Raw genomic sequence first — 19,806 nt, forward strand, 5'->3', positions numbered from 1 at the left:
AGACTTTTCCTATCCTCATGGGTTGTACTTGGGGAACACGGGGATAAGATGTGAGGCTGGTGATGCACCCCCAGAACAGTGTCCTCAAACGCAGGGCTTTTTCCCCCACCCATGGCTTTAACGACACTGCAGAGAATCATTGAGGTTCTTTTTAATTCAGACACCCCCATTGCATCATTTTTCTAGCTTTGCAACAACATGCAGAGGGAATAGTGTTTCTCTACCTGCACAGCTTTTGGATATACAGCATAGCATTTTACCATCCTTTACATCTGAACTTTTTGCACCACGTTACCCACTTGAGAGTTATGATGCCTCTAGTTACTTGCTTTTGCAGAAACAAACATGACTCTCTGCTAACTCCAGCTACCCAATGCAGGGGTACTTTCCTCCCATCTGCAAAGCTCTGCCAGCTTGTTCTGGCTCTAGGGAAACCGGCTCAGGGCTGAGGTGTCATAAGTGGAACCAAGTATGACCCCCCCCCCCCCATGGTTGAGATGCATGCTAGCTTTTACTAGCTTTGAATATGGCGCAACTCCCTTGTCTGGGGTCATCTGTCCTCGGGTTTTATGGCGTCGAGAGCTTCCACCTCAGCAAAGGAGCAGCTGTAAAAGCCTCGGTGATGATGGGGGCTACGGAAAAATAAACTAGGGCAAAGGCGACGTCTCTCCAGAGGCCGAGACTCCCACCCACCGCTGGCTCCGCCTCGGAGTGGGAAAAGGAGAACTGGGGAGATCCGTCGGAAGAACGAGGTGGGCAACCCCTAACTCAGTCGGGTAAGGGAGGTTCGCCTCCACCCAGTCGGGCTAAGGTAGGTGAGGGACCAGCAGGATCTGGGGTGACCTGTGCAAGCCCCGCGCCGACCCCCCCCCCCCGGCTGAGCAGCCCAGTAGTGTGGCCTGGCCAAAAGACCCCGCCTGAGCAACTGCCTGCCACGAGGGGGCCGCTCTCCTCTCGGATTGGCACCCGTTTCCCCACGATTGCTGGGGTACGGGCTGAAGTTTCCTCCAGTCGTAGGTAAAAGAGCACTTGCAAAAGAGAAAAGTCCCCCTGTGCAAACTTGCACATCGCGACACGCCCCCCTCCGCTTGCGTTTCTGGCTCCTTTTTAGCACTAGCACGAGGATTTCCCCATCGCCCAGTCCAGTCTGTCTCTGCATTCCCGCCGCAAGGGGGACTTTCCTTCCCAAGTTCCGGGATGTAGTTCCGTCTGTTTGCACAGCGAAATGCTTTCTATGCAATTATCTGGCCGCGCTTGGGGACTGTTTGATGTGGGATGTGTGGTAGTGGATCCGCTGCTTTTGAGTGTTGTGCTTGGTTCTTGATCGTATCCTTTCCGACCCTGCTTATTTTGATGGTAAAGATGCCATTCTTGTTTTGGGATCTGATCCGGCAGCTTTGCTAGTGTTTGTGTTTCTGAGATTCTAGCATTGGGCGGCGGGGAGTCTGAGTGACACACTGAAAAACGCACCAGTGCAACATTATTCATCGGTGGTAAGAAAAGTTTTGTTTTGAAGTTAATATTTCAACTTGCTAGTCGCTGAAAACCCGTTTGAAATGTCTTTGGCCACCCACTCGGCTGCAGCACCTGCTATTCTTTCAGACTGAGGGTACTGTGACAGTACCGCTATACTAAGGGAAACCAAAGAGTGCAATTTATAATCGTGGGATTCCTTTATGCAGAGTTCTTGCTCATGTACTCCTAATTGCAATTTATCTGAGAATCCCTTGGGGAATACAGTATTTGTCTTTTACTAGCCTCCAAGTTTCCCTTTTGTGTTGCAGGGTGAAGGGATGAGGAAGACAAGTGTCAGTTTATGTGTTTCTCTGAAAGTAAACTGCTCATCTTGAGGTACTTAGAAGTTTAAGGAGTGGAAAAAACCTGTTACTCTCCTAGTTTGCTTTTCCTATATTATATGCAGTATTCTGTTCAGATCAGGATGTGCGTTACCCTGCTGAAAATATTTTACTGCTTGGAATAAGGAGCATGTTGCTGCAATCCATAACAATTTAAGAGTCACTTCCCATGAAGCCTCTCAAAGCAGTTTCATAATGCAATAAAAACCATATAAAACCATTTAAAATAAATTCAGGTATGGACTCTTTTGTTATAGCAAGTGGCTTTGATGAGCAACTATTAGTCGGGATCTACATTTATAGTTGATTCTCCACCTGAGGGTCTGTAACAGCAAGTGTATTTTTGGTAGGTGATTGGAGGGTGACCAGGTGGGATGGCTGCGGGACCTGCTACAGACAATTACTGATTTTTTTTTCATTCCTGCTTGTGGGTTTCTAGATACTAATGATGTAGGAGTTTGAGTTTCTGCTAGCCCACACCATTCTAATGGTTTTGGCCCATACCAAAATTTACATTATGCCCTTTGCATCCACTTTGTTACAGCACTCTGGACATTTAAAGAATTTCTCCATAATAATTGATGTGCCCCTCACATGGCAACCACCACACATGGAACATTTCCTCTAGCAGGGTTTTGTGACATTGGAAGTGGCCCTAATTTTTGGTAGGCTGGAATAATTGCTTTGACCTAAATCCAGACCTACTTTACCCAGCCTAAGCATTGACTGGGGTCAGAATTTACCTGAAGTAACAGAGAAGCTTCCCTCCACTGTAATTTGAAGACCATGGAATAAATGCTGGAAAAAATGAATAAAAAAGAAGTCTGTGTTCCAAGTCCTTAAGAATGCAACCCACATCCCTCTGTAATCACTGGTTAAATGTTCATTGGCATTAATTGTTCCAGATGTTGCCCAAAGCCTTTAAAACCTGCACCTGGCTTTATGGTGGCATATGGTGTGCTGACCTGGCCATCTTTTTATCAGTCTAGTCAAAAGGGGAGGTTATGAGCGCCACTGTTCACAGATGTCTCAGAATAGCTTTCTCTTGGAAGCAATGGCTGAGAATTTTGTTAAGCGCTATTAGCTGGTCCATTTAAATTCAACTCCTTCACAGCAGCAATACAAAACATAAACCCCTAAGAAATGTGGTGTGAGAGAGAACACATGTGACAATTACACTTTAATTTTGAGGGGACAGGACAATTTTGACTACTTTGAAGCTAAAGTAACTTTCTTTTGCCTCTCAGTGTGTCTGAACAGGTAAAACGAGTGTCTCCCAAGTTGAAGTTTGGCCAAGGGAGTTGCAAGCAACTATCTTCTTGAAGTACCATGTCCACAGATGCTGACCCCTCGACCTTAGTGAAAGTGCTCCACTTGGTTTTCCTTTCAACTTTCTGGGGAATGCAGATCTGGGTGACTTTTATAGCCAGTAGGTTGGGACCATTCCACAGCCACACTCTTTGCACATAGATGCTTAAAGGCCAAATTAATCACAGTTAATTTATTTAGGGAAGGATTTGACATTTGGAGAAATGGGAATGCTCTGGACTGGCATATGCAGTGAATTCAGAAAGGGGAAAAGGGCTACTTTAGCTTGGCAGTAAGATGTAGGCTGGGCAAATAGTGATAACACTGGTTGGCAAGAAGATTTACTTTCTGGATTGGTGAGTCTATATTCCTAGACACCAAGCAGCTGAATGATGATGATGATATGAAGGTAAAACCACCAAGTGTGGAAAATCCTAATAAACAATGGAAGTAGGCATAGCTGTCAACTTTCGGATTTGAAAATAAGGGATCAGCAGCCTCACCTGTCCCGGGGACAGTCTACAGGATATCTAACAATCCGGGATAGCAGCAGGAAGCAGCGCTGAAATAAGGGAATTTCCCGCAAAAAAGGGGAGGTTGACAGAATAAGCCATTCTGAAGCTAGAAGAGATTATCTAAAACTGTATACGTCTGTTAATTTTGCATCCAATGGTTTTTTAAAAACAGCTATTCATTATTATTTTTTAGCATTTGTATCATTTAAATAACCTTGTTCCTTTGTGTTTGCCCCGCTTGTTCTTGCAGGTTTTGTGATGGGCAACAATCTCTCACAACACACATTCGGATTCATTCAGAGTTGCCTCTTCCCTTATTACTTCCACATTGGCTCAGCTTGTGCTTTCATCAACCTGACCATATTTGCTATGTGTCACCCCAGCGAACTTCTCAATGAGGAAGAAACCATGCAGGTAGTGGGCTCCCTCTTTTAAATATCGCATGCATCCGCTAGTCCGCCATTCTGCTTTGTTACATGGCCTCGCTTGTGATGGCATGCCTGCCTTAGGAAGAAGTGGTTGGACCGAGAAGCCACCCACGCTTACTAGCAGGGCACTCCTTGTGTTTCCTGTAACTACCACCACGGCTGGTAGGAGGTAGTATTAGTAGGTGGAGGGGCAGAGCAGCAAAGGGGCACAGTTTGGTGACTTGGCACAGGAACGGAACATCTTGCACCGAAATATACCTTATTAATCCTAATTTGAAAATGCAATGTCAGGGCCAACCCACAGGGTTATTTTAAGGATGATATGCACTGCTGGGGCCACAGGAACCTGCCTAGGTACCAGCCATGAATCCGAATATTATTCCTGCAAAGTGATTGCAGCTACATGTGATATGAACCCCCCCCCCCATGCTAGCTGATGCTACCTGACAATAAATAGTTCATAGCATAACTATCTTTCCTTTCCAGATTACAGTCTTCTTCATTTGTGTCATAGTTGCTGCTCTAAATGCTCAGTGGTTTGGGCAAGTGACTTCAGATATTATGGCCGAAATGCACCTGATTGAGCAAAGCTATGGCTTGGGAGAGGATGCTGGGTGGTTCCCGCATAAGTCCTTTATGCGGCTGCGTCAACTGGATTCTCATTACAGGGAGCTGACAAGCAGACTGAGCATCTATCATGGTTTCTCTTCCCTCTGCAACCTGTGCTGCATCGCATGCAATGGCTTGAGCCTCTACTATATGGCTGCTCACCTTTCAACATTATAAGCACATGGGTAAATAACCTGCATGGGCATGATTGTGAAAAGATGGACTGCAAATGGCAGAAGCCATGGCCTGGGTTGCTGTAGAGTGCTCCTCCAAGCAGGATTCACAGGTGCTTGGATCACCCTGTTCTGAGCGTAGCATGCTATAAATTTTCCAGCCATCATTGGGTTGGCAGCCCATGCACTAATCAACCTTTCATAGAACACTGGACTCCTTGTTGATCAATGAGACATCTCATTGTAATAGTAATACTTGGTCAGACAATTATGAGACAATTTAAATGCCACCAAAATACTTGATGCAAGTAACAGGTTTCTTTTTGAAAATGTAAAATTCGTAAGCAGATGCCTACAGCTGAAAAAGGATTTGTCACTTCATGTGCCCTCTGCTCCCCTCAGTCTTCTAAAGGACCAGATGTTAACCTTTTAAGGTGGCTGCAGCCTTGCTAGTTATGGGTATCAGCTTAAGGGCACCTATGACTTCCTAACTGTGCTTGGTCCAGTCCAGAGAAAATCTCTTCTGATATCAAATATATTTGATACCAACTTCTGAAAAGGTAAAATGCTCTTCCCAGCCAAAAGGTTTTTAATTCTACCATGGATTATATTAAAGCCTTACGTTCCAAAGAGCAACAACAGATGCGGTAATAAAACGAAATCTAACTGCAGTAATGAATTTGTTTCCCGGCCGAAAGTGCTCCTGTTCTTTATTTGCTATACAACAGAGGTCTAGTTTCAAAAGTCAAGCAGCCGTTTGGTACCTCCTTTTCCCTGGAGACAAGCACTAGCCAGAGTTGTTCAGGTAGAACTTGCCCTTCTATATAGGTTGAACTCAGGAGTAAGTTGCTGTACAGCACATTCCTTGCCTTATGCCTTTACTGGATCTTCCCACCTCCATGAAAAGTGATGTGAGTTCCAAGTTCAGAAAGCACATGCATGAGAGCACTTCAAAAACAATTAAGCTGTATACAGAGGGATGCCATAGATAGACTCAGTGTGAAGGCGCATCCTTGAGATACTGTACTCTACTCTAGAAACAAGTCATTTTATGTTGTTTTTTTACTTGTTGTACATTAGCAGCATGGAGAAGGATGCTACTGTGGCCACAACTTTAGCAATTGGGTAGGCATAAGAAATGTACCTCCGGAAATTAAAACCATAATTTAGAACCTATAAAATGTGCCCAGCTCCTTTTAAAACCTATTTGTCACAGCAAAAAGCCAGCAAAATTGTAAAGCTCTCAACAATGGCATTCCACATTCCTTTGCTGAAGTGCACAAGACAGTAGTGAATAAATCACAGCTGTGGTTTAATCTCTGTGCCTATTGAGCAGGCGAACGCTCTGTATGATCTATTGGAAAAGTAACAACAGGTGGCAGGCATTTAGGGGTTCCCCTCCATATTCTAAATATTCCAAAAACAGAATTGTTAGCTGTGCTTGCATAGCATTGGATGCAAGCATGCTCCCTGACCCCTAGATACACTTATTTTATGGCACTTAAATCTGTAAAGTTATACTGTGTTGCCCCAAGCTGCAAGTAGAAGCCCCATTGAGATTAACTTGGTTTATGGCAAATTGGATACTTCAAGAAATAATCAGATATTCGGGGGGGTGGGGGGTGGGATCTATTTCTCTCAAGCAAAACTCAGTGTATTTAGGTCAATAACGTAACAGGAGCCCTGCTGGATGAGGTGAAAAAGAGGCCCATATAATCCAGCAAGTTGTACTCACAGTGCCCAAGCAGATACGTGCGAGGTGCCTGCATGCAGGACCGAAGTGCCACAGCATTCTCCCCACCTGTGATACTCCGCAACTGGTATTCAGAGACATACTGCCTTTGACAGTGGAGAGTGAGGTTTTCTACTTGATGTATGCCCCGTTTTGTTCTATTCCTTTACTTTTAAGGAAATGTGAACGATGCTTATTCACCCCAATTAAATAGAAGTGCAGATGCAGTTTCTGTGGCTAGGATTAGGAAATCTGCCATCTCGATGGTTGCAGAAGAAGATACATGTGTACGAAATGTTCCATCTTTCAGTTTATAAATCTAAAGAGGCCTTGTTCCATTATGTGTTGTATTCCACCCCCACTCCCCTCAAAATGTTCATTCACTTTAGCCAGTGGACCTTCTTCCCAAAGAAGTAGTTTTTAGAAAAAGGTGCAAGTTTCACCAAAACCAAAAAGGTAGGAGTCCCAGCTTTTATGAAGTACCTGCAAAAACAATTAGAAAGTCAACCTCCAGTCTTGGCTCACAACATTTTAAGATAACCTTATATGCTTGTGTTTGTGCATGCATGTTTGCTTATACTACCGTCCCATTTCCCCACCCCATTCCACACTGAAAGATACTGGAATAACTTGATAGGTTAGATTCTCACCTGCTCTACAAATTTGGAAGAAGATAGGACAGAAACATAATATGGGTGGGATTCACCTAACAAGCCCAGTCAGCAGAAGCTCTTATGCCCAGAAATTGGCTCTGGGCAGGGGTCAGGAGAACCTGCAGAATAGCGCACAGTGGAGAGAAAGGTGGGCTTCATTCTGTCTGGCAAGCTGAAATGTTTGCACAGAGGGAATGCTCACCACAGCACCATGCTCAAGTCCATCACCTGCTTTGACTGTTGGAACAATCTAATAGGCTAGGTTGGTAAGAAGAGATGCCCCCACTGCGAAGATCCATGACATCCTAAAAGTTCAGGCAGGTACAACTGCAGCAAATTACCCTTTCTTTAGAAGCTGATCACCTAACCTTTTGCTGCAAGGCAGTCTAAAAATACAGCCACCTTTCAATGCAATGGCTATGCATTGTTATTTCCGTAAGTAACTGTCACGTCTAGCTGGTGCCACCAAGAGAAAACTGAGGCAGCCCTGTAGTGAAATGGATGAATAAGCTTCAGCTGAAGCTGACACCTCTAATCTGAAGTGACCACATATGGGCAGTTTTGTTGGCTGTTGATATCTAAGACTACTGTATCCTTAACAGCAGAATCTGCTGACGAACAATTATTTCTCTGTCAGATTACTGTTAGACAAAAAAAAACCTTCTTGATTTTTTGAAGCAAGTAGATGGATCCTGTTGATTCAACATTACACACGTGTCATTTTGACAATAAAGATGAGTAACATGCAGTCCCCAGCTCAGAATCTCACCTTTGGTGCTGCAGCGCTTGTAGCAATGTGGTTTCTGTGTCTATCTGGTATATCTCTCCTTTTTCTTCATCCTCAAAATACAGCTGTGCAATTTAATATGAGAGACAAATCGACTAAATATGTGAACAAGGACAAGCAACATTACCTGTAAGGCTTAGTAGGATATTTTTGCAGGTCAGCAGGGCATCCGTAATACTAACAACCAACTACTCATGTGATGGAAAACCCTTTTTATTGCTTCCGTTTGAGACTGCAGTTTATTAGGGCAAGTTCTGGGAGTCCAGAATTGTGGTAGTTTAGGGGTTGTTTTTTACCGGATTTAATTTTATTTCTATTTATTGCTTGCCATATACTTCAAGCCTTTGGAAGAGCTAAATAAATGAATTTTTATTCAAGCCTACAAATCTAAGTACTTAATGGAAGTTTTAAAACAATTTTGCGGTTGTTTATGGATAACACAACCCTCTGATTTGAGATTATTCTCTGCCTGTCTGACCTATCTGTGGCTATATATCAGGGTTGGGGAGTTTGGCCCTCCAGATGTTTTTGGACTGCAAATCCCATTAACCCCAGCATAGCCAATGATCAACGAAGATGGTAATTTTAGACCCAACAGCATTTGAAGAGCCATAAGTTTCCCATTCTTCGCCTGGGATGCAGGTAGAGGCTGACTTAGGCTCTGTCAAACTCCATGATGAAGCTGTTGCTTAGTATACTGTTGTGTGAAGGCAAAAAGTGTGGTTGCTCTCTCAGTCTTTGCTGGAAGGCTCCTTTTTACTCCCTCTAACCTCAGTCTTTCTGTCCCCCCTCTCTCTCCACCTCTGCTAGAGCCCATTGCTCCCCTCCCGCCCCTCCTTAGGGTACAAAAGGTCTGGACTCCAGGCATCCCACATGGGGCTACACTGCTCAGGGTTATATATATTAGAAGATCCATTTTAAGAAAGGACAGATAAATGCCAAAAGGCATTGTATCTTACCTCCAGTTCACTAGGAATATATTTCTTTTCTACATCCCAGGGAGGTAGTTCTTCAAACATGACCATTAAGTGGTCAATAAATCTGAAACACAAGATGCATCATGTTACTCTCCAAGCCATTAAGTTCAGCTTCAGCAACTACTAGAGTTGAATTAAAGTAGATACTGTACACTGACGCCTTTCGAATTCAAAGCAATGTAGCTTCATTAAAGGCTGCTAACCAACGCAGTATTTTTAAAAATTAAATTCTTCAATGCTTTTTTTCAAAATAGGCATGCTCAGGAAGATCATAAATCTATTTCCTTATTTAAGGCTAATCCAAAAATAACTACCTTCTCACTGATCAGAGTCTCTAAAATAGCTCACAAACACCACTTCATATAAACATGCTCTAAGACTCCAAAAGCTTTGGACCACAACTTCCATCATCCCTGTCCACTGCCCATGCTGGCTGGGGCTGAAATGAGTTGTAGCCCAAAACATTTGATGGAAGGCATCAGGCCGGGGAAGACTTGTTCAGACATTACTCTGAGATTAGCAGATGAGGCTGGCAGGCATGCTCCCACTCCTACTCTTCACATTCAGAAGATCTGAATGGTCTTACCAAAGTACTGGAAAACACAGCAAATAAAATGTGTGAATTGAACCCACTGCCTTCTCCCTTCCATATTATGTTCATTTGGATTTATATAAATTCAGCTTTACAAAACAACCACCTCGATTCTTCATGAAAAGAGGAGATGAAGTCAGTTTGCCCATGCTCAGGATACAGGAACAGCACAGGCCAGGTTAGGCTGCCATTCTCATCTAAACAGACTTTGGCACCGATATCATTTTCTGAGCCAAGTCCATCTAAAGACATCTCAGCCAGGTCTGCTGATATCGTTGTGTCTTCCTTAGAGGATGCTAGAGACAATTTGATGTTCCGATCCTACATCAGAAGAGAAAAGAAAAAAAATATGAGGCAAGTATCCACATCTTTACACATTTAAAATATCCAGGGGCAATTCTTCCCATCAAAAGAAAAAGCTACCTTGATAGCTTTGAGTAAGGCCTCCTTCCGAGACTGTTCCCTCTTCTCCTGCAATTTAGCTTTTCTGAAATCCCTCTCTTCAGTGCGCTGAAAGACAGACAAAGCTACATCGTTACTGTGGGGAGGAGAATGCTGTTCCACCAGTCTTAGTCTACTGTATAAACAGGTTTCCATTTGCCCCCTTCTAACCTTTAGTCTATCAGCTTTAGCTCTTGTTTCCAGAAGTTTCTTTTCTTTTGGATCTATTCTCAATCCCTCCTCGCACCATGTTATGGCTTCAGAGAAGTGTTTAAGTTCCAAATGGCACAGTGCTCCTAGAAAAGCAATACAATGGTACCTCGGGTTACAGACGCTTCAGGTTACAGACTCCGCTAACCCAGAAATAGTACCTCGGGTTAAGAACTTTGCTTCAGGATGAGAACAGAAATCGCGCAGCAGCAGGCCCCATTAGCTAAAGTGGTGCTTCAGGTTAAGAACAGTTTCAGGTTAAGAACGGACCTCCAGAACGAATTAAGTTCTTAACCCGAGGTACCACTGTAGTTTGTTTCACATATGTCTGCAGCAAACACAGATACACTCAACTAATTTTTAAAACATCAGTGTGGCAAACAGGGATGTACACCTACGCTGGTCAATTTGTTTCCAGACTGAAGGCAGTGAAGAGCCATAGAGGCCTGAATTCTAGGCTGACTTTTATTTATTTTCTTACATTTATGCCCTACTTTTCTTCCCTCATACGACCTAGCATGACCCTACATTTATTATTACTTTTAGAAGTATGTATAACCCATTCTTCACCGACTATTTTCAATCTCAGAGCAGGGAGCAACATAACAAATAATAAAAGCATGTCCAGTAAATAGTAACAAATTTACAGTTCCATTATAAGGCAAACAAAGCTAAACTACAATAAGGGCACCAATTGCAAAGATCTCCCACTCTTTTTCCAAAGTAGCAACACCACAAAAAACATCAACAAAAAAGACAAGGGTGGCAATAAGCCTCAACTCTTGTTTCTTTCTTCTTCCTGGTCCCAACGAAACTCGCAGGGCTCAAAGTTGGTAGGGCTGCTGGGAAGGATGCGGCAGGTGGATTTGCGAGCATCTTCCATCTCCCTCCTTAGTGAGCACAAACAGCATTCAGCATCCTCCCGTGGTTCCCAGATGCTAACTAGACCAAGACATGCTTTGTTTTATTGGAGTGGTGGTCTCATGTGCCTTCAGACCACATGCTGCCCCTAACATACTGCAAATAACTTCGTTCCAAGGTTCCCATGCTTCTTCCTTCTCTTTATCTCAAGTAGACACAACCCTTTTAAGTTGCATTATGCTATTATTTCATGGCTGTCAGGGAACTGCCATCAGTGTCCGAGGGAGAGAGCAAGCTCCGAAGGGATCCCAGAGAGCGTCCCGGGAGTGGGAGGGGCAGCCCATCTTCTGGGGGAGAGAATCAGCGTAGCACCAGTGGAGAAGGGGCGCAGATGGGGGAAGCGGCGAGACGGTCCCATGATTCCTTGCCGGGGACCAGTGGGGAGAGTAGAGGTCCTCCGCTGCCCACGCCCTCCTTGCGCAGAAGGCTTTCGCGCAGAGTAGGAGGAGAGTAGGCGTCAAAGAGCTTCTTTGCTGGAAGAAGTTTAAGAAACGCCCACTGACGGATTCTGCCAGCGATTGAGATGGTCACGGGCGAGTGGCTGCCCGGACAGGAAAGATTCACTCAGGCAACCAAGCCAGACGTTGGGACAAGCTTACGCACGAGCAGCCCCTAGAACCATTACAATGGCACTTTGAAAGTTTACTTTTCAAGAATATTCTATACAAACTTTTATTGCTGTTATACAGTGCTCCCACTTTCTTAATTACATGGAGGCCTCTATTAAAATGCAACTGTTGAACATTCTTTTACCTCTTGTAATTGCCTTGAGGTGAGTGGGTTTCAGTTTTCTTGCTGCGATAGCATCATTGAGAGCAGAGCGATAGTTACCTAAACAAAACATACCTCTGTAAAACCTGGGTCATTACATTGGATTTTTAAGGGAGGCTGGCAAATTGCTCCCTAAGAAACACTGGGCTACACTGAGGCAAGACACGTGAGGTCTTCAAATATGACATTAATTTATAAGGATAATGAAAAGAGGAGGCATTATAACAGCTAAGATACAGATTCCAAAGGCTGCCCCTCTTTTTTAAAAAAATGTATTTGATAAATAATAATTTGATTTTGTTGCAAAAACTTCAACACAACCTATTACTTCTTGTCTTTCTTTTCAGACTCTGTATTTGAGGCTATTCATCCTACTAAAAACCAACAGCACTCAATTCTTTTTTTTAATCCAAACTAGCTGCTCAAGAGACATCTCTGCTTGCACATACTGAATCTTGGGACCTGGAATACATTGGATCAAATTCTGTTTAACAAAATTTAAAGCACTGCAATGTGAACAGTGACAGCCAAACCAGACGCAATATTATGCATATTTGAGAGTAAGTCCCAATTAACTCAGTGGTGCCTATTTTCTTTGGGAGCTCCACATACACTGCTAAATTAACATCTAACAAGGATATGGGTCTAAAATTTAGCATCCTCAATACTACTTGTTTGTTTGTTTAAAAAAATTCAAAAACAACTTTATGACTGCTGGAACATACAGGAGAAAGTTCTACCTTTGATATTTTTCTGCTATATAGAATTTGAGCTAGGCACAATTTTGAATGCAATACATTACCCAAATAAAACTGGGCTGCAGCTCTGTTTGTATGAAGAACAGTATTCAATTCTAGGTCATTGCACTTCTTTTTCAGTCCTTCTGAATAGGATATCACAGCCTTCTTATAATCCTTTTCCTTGAAATAATCATTGCCCTCATTCTTATAGGCCTGGGCTTGAAAAACACCAATAAAGATAAACATTGCAACGTTAGAAAAGCAATTATAAGCACTCCTTTAAAAGTCAAGTTATCTGTAACACATAAAGCACAGATCTTATGCTTCCCAGAAAACTCAGGCTAATCAGCCTGCTATACTATGGTTTTTTTCTTTTACACCAAAGTTTTTTATGCTATAATAACCTCTCATTTTTTATGGAGCTGCGCGTGCCGGCCAAGTTAAATTTCTACAAGTCCTATGAGCCCCAATATGTATTTTTTGAAATGGGACGGTGCCCTTTCAAGATAAACACTTGGTTGTTAACCTTAAAGCTCTGGCTTAAGATCTTTATTTTCAAAATGGGAATACAGTAGGACCGTCAGCTCATTTATCTGTGGACACCTATTGCAGCATTTGGACAACGGTTGTGACAGAGGCTATACTGGACTGTCAGCCTTTCTCCTTCAAATGGGACACAACAGAGCACCCGCCTTGGTAAGACAAAGCTGGGATGTCTCTTTTCAAGACATTGAACTGATTGAGACGAAACAATTATGCCCTTTGATTCCTAGAGAAAGTGTTGCGAGAACAATGTAAATTTCATCAGCTGATACATTTACAATATGTAAGTGGAGACTACCTTCAGATATTTGGTCTTCATCAAAAATAATAGACTGAAGACAAGCAAGGTCAGGATTCTGCTTAGGATCTATTTCAGCAGGAGCTTTCCTCATGAACATTGGGATCTGGTCAAATTCCTGTCAACAAATGCAGACAGCCCAAGTTACCAAGGATAGAAGAAAAGGGTTCAAAATAGCCACATGTCTCTGGAAATACAGGCTTTATTCGAGATACTTAACAGAAGAACTTGCATTTCCCCCCTCCATACATTGAATTTTGTCCCTGGTTATTTCTAAAGAATTCACTTAATTCATAGTTCTTGGCTTTCTAGGTAAGTAATTTCAGACTTAGCATCAGCCCTTGCTAAACCTTCAAAGCCACCGTTTTCCTGTTACAAAAAAACAAAACCAACAGGAATGTAACAGATATAGATCCTGTAATATCCGTCATTGAATTCTATTAAATTTCTCTATCCTTTCAAGCCAATTCTTGTTTACCAAGAAAGACACATTGGCCAGGTTAGCACATAATGCTAAACCATTGTTTATTAAACTACCGTTTATTAAATTACAGTTTATTAAACTGTATCTTCAATAAATTAGTTAATAATAAACTAGTTTAATAAACAGTATAGAAAAATGTGGCTAGAGAATTCATCATCTTATTCAACATCTAGCCCTCCCTCCAGATGTTGTTGGATTCCAATGCCCATCAGCCACAGTCAGCATGGTCAAGAGGGAAGCAATGAGGAGAGCACAGTCTAGCGAAGTCTGCAGAGTCACAAGTTCCCAAATTCAGGTTACAATTAAATTTTTTTTGATACAATGACATGTATTGTGAACTTGCAACCCAATATGCAGGTTTAAAATGCTATCTACTCTAATGTCACAACACACATCCCACCCCTTGGTTAGAAAGTCAACATCCACTGTACATGGTCAAGTTGTAAGTTTCAGTTGCCAAATTGTGTTGACAACATTGTGCCAACCTAATAGTTACAGTTTGCAGGTGACCTCTATTGCTACATGCAGATTCAGTATATACCAGCAACTGCTCCATGATAAAACAATGGTGACAATATTTTAAATGTCAACGTGAAACATTAATGTGCTGCAAAAACCCATGGCTGTCAGGAAAACCTGTCCAGAAGTCGGTCATGTTCTCTAAACTGCTCTCTTCTATCCAGGTGTGGGAGATGACTGGTTATTAACACTGGAGGCAAGGCATTCTGCACAAGCTCTAGAGGCACTCTCATCTTTACTGCTGGTTCATATGCCTTGAAGTTGAAAGCAGGCTCCAGAACTGACCTCTGGCTCAAACATAATTTAGTAGAGCTAACCAGCAATGCTCACAACAAATAACCCTGTTAAGATCGGTACCATCAACCCTGGCCCTGCAGTGGTCAGGAGGAAGACTGGGAACTAGTGGTTTGCAGAAGCCAAGCTAGTGTTTGTTTACTTTATATCTTACCTTTCATCCAAGGAGCTCAAGACAGCGCGCACGATCCAACCCCCTTCCACATGTCATCCCAACAACAGCAGCAACCCTGCGAGGTCGTTTAGGCTGACAGAGGCAGTGACCAGCTCAAAGCCACCCCTGCAAACTGCCCGGGCGAGTGGGAGATTCCGAACCCGGGTCCTATCCCGACATTCAAAACTGCAGACCAATTCCCCCCAAAAGCTCACCCTCTGCCTACCTGACAGGGCTGTTGGAGAGGACGGGGGGGGGGGGACAAGAGGCCGGTGAAAAGAGGATAAAACTAAAAGGCTGGAGACTCTTCCCCAACTTGGCATCTCCCCAGGAGCCCGTGCAGTCGAGCGCGGCCATCGGGTCCTCCCTCGTCCCGCCGCCCGGAGAGACGCACCTGCTCCCAGTTCTCGGGGCTGAGGGCGCCCGCGTAGCGCTCGGGGCCGCGGAACCGGTCCAGGAAGGCATCCCAGCCCGCCTCGTGCTCTTCCTCCTCCTCCGCCATCATTTTGCGCTCCCCTTCCAGTCGCAGCCAGGCTGGCTCGCTCCGCCCTTCCGGAGGCGGCGGCTTCCCGCCCCTGCTGAGCCCGAAGCGGGAGGAGCCCGACGCTGCTTCCCTGGGCCAGCAAGGGGAACGCGGCGCTGCAGCGGGGCTTTTGCAAGCTCTTTCTATCACCGCCCCCCTTTGTTTTAAATTATTTCGCTTGTGAGGGCGTCAGTTGTCTGGGGTTGTAGGCGGGAAAAGGCGAGCTGATGGAAAACCTGTGCCGGATTTACATATAAGCGGGTGGCGCTGTGGGTTAAACCACAGAGCCTAGCACTTGCCGACCAGAAGGTCGGTAGCTCGAATCCCCACGACTGCGTGAGCTCCCGTTGCTCAGTCCCAGCTCCTGCCAACCTAGCAGTTCGAAAGCACGTCAAAGTGCAAGTAGATAAATAGGAACCACTCTGGCAGGAACGTAAATGGTGTTTCTGTGCACTGCTCTGGTTTGCCAGAAGCAGCTTAGTCATGCTGGCCACATGACCCAGAAGCTGTATGCCAGCTCCCTTGGCCAGTAATGCGAGATGAGCACCGCAGCCCCAGAGTCGTCCGCCACTGGACCTAATGGTCAAGGGTCCCTTTACCTAAGATGACTAAACAACAACATTGGTATTTAAAAGGGGCTTGCAGGAGTGTTGTATACAAGCTAATAAGTGACTAGGGCATGCATGCCTTGATCTTCATAGAAAAGCCTGTCATGGTGTAACTATAGCAAGCAAAAGTCCAGGAGGCTGGATTCTGTAGGGAATTGATGTTCTTTATTATCCAGGTAGCTGGTAAATTATCAATTCCTTTTATGGTCCTTTATAATGTTCTTGCTGAGGTTCAGTATAGGAAGAGTGATATTCACAGCCTTTTTGTTGTTGCTGTTAGGAGAGCTATACACCAAGATCCTTTCTCCTCTTCCAGTCTACTATTAATTTCCATTGGCCGATCTCCAGAGGTTTATAACAGCAAGAAGTCTGGAAGGGGTGTGGCGGATACTATTCAGGGCTCTGGAACTCCTTAGAGCATTTTCAGCAGCAGTGTCACCGGCCTCCGTCTTGCCATTGCTTTCAAGCCTCTCCTTCTGATTGGAGAGAACAGAAGAAACGCGCTCATGGGCATGTGCTGCAGCTATGCACACAGAAGCATCTGGGTCATGCATCAAGCCTTCAAGAGCTGAAAATGAAAGGGAAACGTTAACACATAAGGGGGCTCTGATCCAAATAAATGCTAAACCTTTCACATTAAACCTTCAGCTATTTAATGTCTATTGTGGTTGTTGTGGACATCTTTAAAAATAACTCCACAAATTTTATGATTTGCACATATTTAGTGAATTTGCTTATTTGTGTCTTTCATTTTAGGGTGGATCAAAACAGAGAAAACCCCCTGCTATAAGTAAGTCAGAAATTAGATCATTATAACAAAAGGGAAAAAAACCACTATGGAAAATCGCATTTTAAAATTTCTTGCTCTCTGGTACCATCTGGTGTTGTGTGTTTGTAGCGCATTCAAATCACTGTTCCTTTAGTAATATGCCTGAGTCCTGAGTTGCACATTATTATTATGGAAGTTATTATTAGGGACCGATATACTAGAGAGATTGGATGTAGAGAGAAAAGGCACAAGTCCTGAAGGGAAAGAGCCTTACCTACAACTATTAGCTACCGAAACATTAGCCGTTATTTCTCTGCAACTGTGGAGATCAGAGTTTACATTTTAGGAAGGAAATATGACAGTCCCATAATACTGCAGAGTTTTCGGCAGACTTAATTTCCTGAATTGCAGCATAATTGTGTCCAAATCATTATGTGAAACCATATCATAGAATCACCCTTTTACAGTCTCTTTTTCTAAAACTGATACCCTACAAAAAACAAGACGGTAAATTTACATATGTCTAATAGAGATTTGAAAAATACTTAAAGGTGTTTATATATTACCCTAAACGCACTTTGATTTCTTCCCCTCCCTAAGTATCTAGCAGCTTGTGCAATTTTGAATGCAACTGGGAGAAAAAGCAAAGTTGATTGTTCTGATTATATTGTGTGATTTTATGTATCCCATATGAAAGGATGTGCTCTACTTTAAGCACCACTTGTTGAATATTAAAGAAAAAATACATTGCTGTCTCAGGGTGGCCTCATAATGTTTTAAGGTGCTTTCAGTATTTTAATAGCAAGAAATAATTGATGTGAGTTAATTCATAAATTATCGACCAATAAGCCTTTGAACTTTGCTTATATTCTGTCTTTTTTTGTGTCTATTATCTTTCACGATTTTGGCATTTTAATAAAAATGAAGGAAGAAAGGGGGAAATATACACTATACACAAGTGTAACAGTGTCTACATCTAATTGTCTCTCCTTTGTGTTCACTCTCTTCATTTAGTACCTAAAGACATGACAGCAATAATCTTACAATTTCTCTATTTAACCTACCATGAATGATCATTTCCAAGTCTGTAGTTCCTGCCTTGCTGTCCATATGTTGTACTAGAAAACCTAAAGGCAACACACAAGGATTTAGTCGTCATTTACTTGGGTCAATGCCTGGTAGCAACGCGTGTAACTAATTCTACTTGAAAACAAGCCCTTTGTTTCAATGAAATGTCTTAAGAAAGTGGGTTTAAAATTGTTATATACTCAAGGACAAGGATGCAACTCTGTCCTGGTTGTCAGGGGAAGGGAGAGCTGGGTGTGCGTTCTGAAGCTAGCATTTGCTGAGTAGAAGCTTTCATCCAAACAGATGTCCACAAAGCAGCTTTATCGGCATCCTTTCAGCATAGCAGTGGCAAACCTTGCTCCTGAGCTGAATGAGGCCGTGCGTTTGAACTGTGACAGTGCCTCTTGCTTGTCTGGATAAAAGTGTGTGTGTGTTTTGTATAGAAATCTCTGGGTTTGATGTTGCAGGAATGTAGCCTACTGTACAAAGGTTAAGAGTCCTATCCCTTGTTCGATGAACTCACTACTAGAAAGCTGCTTATAAGTGAATTTGGTCCTTGGGTTTAAATAAATTCCCTAAACTTGTTTTAGGGAATTTGGATGATTTTAATGAATCCTCTCCACAGTAAAATGAAGATCAAAAGGTCCTGGCAAGAGCTAATGCAAACAGTTGAACTTGTGTTTTTCATTTACCAAGGAACACGATGGAAGCCCTTTTTATCGGAAGAAGTTCACTCTGAGTGTAGTAAAGGTCCTGGTACAAGAATCTCTGGAGATTTGCCTCTTGCTTCTGCACCTGGAAACTCAAGAAATGCATAATTGGCTTCATTAAAAATAAAAATAAAGAGCTGGTGTGAGAGTTAGGAAAGAGCTGCATACATAAACATGCAACCATTTGCCATCATCATATCTGATTTTTTAAAAAGTCTGTAGATGGACAAATATCAGCTTGCTATGAAGAATCAAATGAAGAAAGCTGTGCATAGCCTTTCATAGCGATGAGGAGGAGGAGGGATGTCAGTGCTGCTGCTCAATTCACAGCATGGCTTTTGTTCCTCAACTGGCTGCACTAACAGAAGAGGAGGAGAGCATCTTTGAAAATCACCTCTTACATGGAAGCAACATTTGGATCGAAAGCCATTATGCGAGCTAAATAGCAGTGTCGAATTCCACCCCAGAATTCCAAAATGTCACAATTAGGGATGTCACTCAGCTCATAATCTTTCAAAAAGATTATCACCCCACTTTGCCCTTAATCTAATCTAGACATTTATAAAAAACAATAAACTCAAAAAATTGTGGCTGTTGGGTTTTTTTTTTGTTTTAATTCCTTCAAGGTCATTACCCTTGCCACAATCAGGCTTGTGTTCTGCCTCTCTTGCTGTCCTTGTCTCTAGACTCCTTTGTACCAGCAAAGAACTTTTAGTGAAGCACTGGGAAGGGTTTATATTCAGTGGTAGAGCACATATCTTCCATGCAAAACACCCTGGGGACAACCCCTGTCATCTGCAGATAGGGCTGGGGAAGACTGACATTCTGGAGAACGGATGCTGTTTAATGTAAAGCAATAGTCAGAACTTGTAGACAACATACAAGGTACTGGCAGGTTTCATCCAGAACTTCTTCATGCTCAGGCCAAGCTTTCCTGCTGACAACCTGCTTTGGTAGTTTCCATCCCAGGAACTGAAAGGATTCATTTAAGGCATAACTACATTCCTGCAAGATATGGAGATGATATATCATTTTTTTACAACATTCAGAAAACAAAATGCCCAACTACTGAATAGTCTTTAGGAAGGACACACCTTCTGGTATTTGCTCATCAACGGACAGG

At 43.1% G+C, this 19,806-nt stretch overlaps 3 protein-coding genes across 24 annotated transcripts in view; 1 reads left to right on the forward strand and 2 right to left on the reverse strand.

Annotated features, from left to right (window-relative positions):
• The first annotated feature begins 523 nt into the window (after positions 1-523).
• LOC310680968 (transmembrane protein 205-like) lies at positions 524-5,581 on the forward strand. 5 transcript variants are annotated; one of them, XM_083448240.1, is made up of 5 exons: positions 524-1,493; positions 1,785-1,851; positions 3,104-3,285; positions 3,930-4,093; positions 4,594-5,581. In XM_083448240.1, exons 3-5 carry the CDS (start codon positions 3,186-3,188, stop codon positions 4,891-4,893), a joined length of 564 nt encoding a protein of 187 aa, XP_083304366.1. In that variant the 5' UTR covers positions 524-1,493; positions 1,785-1,851; positions 3,104-3,185; the 3' UTR covers positions 4,894-5,581. The 5 variants fall into 5 exon arrangements, with proteins under 5 accessions (XP_083304366.1, XP_083304367.1, XP_083304368.1 ...); XM_083448241.1 differs by having other exon boundaries at positions 524-1,356; XM_083448242.1 differs by having other exon boundaries at positions 524-815.
• Positions 5,569-15,563, reverse strand: TTC4 (tetratricopeptide repeat domain 4). Its single transcript, XM_083448189.1, has 10 exons — positions 15,400-15,563; positions 13,555-13,672; positions 12,776-12,931; positions 11,956-12,033; positions 10,243-10,367; positions 10,054-10,140; positions 9,737-9,951; positions 9,021-9,102; positions 8,044-8,126; positions 5,569-7,104 (listed from the first exon to the last, which is right to left on the reverse strand). Exons 1-10 carry the CDS (start codon positions 15,508-15,510, stop codon positions 7,002-7,004), a joined length of 1,158 nt encoding a protein of 385 aa, XP_083304315.1. The 5' UTR covers positions 15,511-15,563; the 3' UTR covers positions 5,569-7,001.
• A 716-nt stretch (positions 15,564-16,279) lies between these two features.
• MROH7 (maestro heat like repeat family member 7) overlaps positions 16,280-19,806 on the reverse strand; it is a 29,808-nt gene continuing 26,281 nt past the window's right edge. For 14 of the 18 annotated variants that reach the window (XM_083448014.1, XM_083448013.1, XM_083448011.1 and 11 more), the window contains 4 exons: positions 19,566-19,688; positions 18,666-18,768; positions 17,970-18,032; positions 16,280-16,704 (listed from right to left, as the gene is read on the reverse strand). In XM_083448014.1, coding sequence (XP_083304140.1) covers positions 16,460-16,704; positions 17,970-18,032; positions 18,666-18,768; positions 19,566-19,688 — 534 coding nt within the window. In that variant the 3' untranslated portion in view covers positions 16,280-16,459. Of the gene's footprint in view, positions 16,705-17,969; positions 18,033-18,665; positions 18,776-19,565; positions 19,689-19,806 lie in introns of all 18 variants that reach the window. The other 4 variants (XR_014513005.1, XR_014513006.1, XM_083448008.1 and 1 more) reach the window with 3 other exon arrangements.

Source organism: Podarcis tiliguerta (assembly GCF_965153285.1).
Source record: "Podarcis tiliguerta genome assembly, chromosome: 6".
NCBI classification, from domain to species: domain Eukaryota; kingdom Metazoa; phylum Chordata; class Lepidosauria; order Squamata; family Lacertidae; genus Podarcis; species Podarcis tiliguerta.

Bases quoted from the DNA above. Each gene is read 5' to 3' on its own strand.
- LOC310680968 (XM_083448240.1), top strand. From the start codon at position 3,186: ATGTCCACAGATGCTGACCCCTCGACCTTAGTGAAAGTGCTCCACTTG. The intron at 3,286-3,929 runs GTAGGTTGGGAC...TTGTTCTTGCAG, and splicing joins CTGGGTGACTTTTATAGCCA to GTTTTGTGATGGGCAACAAT. The intron at 4,094-4,593 runs GTAGTGGGCTCC...TTTCCTTTCCAG, and splicing joins ATGAGGAAGAAACCATGCAG to ATTACAGTCTTCTTCATTTG.
- TTC4 (XM_083448189.1), bottom strand. From the start codon at position 15,510: ATGATGGCGGAGGAGGAGGAAGAGCACGAGGCGGGCTGGGATGCCTTC. The intron at 10,141-10,242 runs GTTAGAAGGGGG...TCTGTCTTTCAG, and splicing joins CTAAAGCTGATAGACTAAAG to CGCACTGAAGAGAGGGATTT. The intron at 7,105-8,043 runs GTGAGATTCTGA...TTGTTTTTGCAG, and splicing joins CAAGCGCTGCAGCACCAAAG to GTACTTCATAAAAGCTGGGA.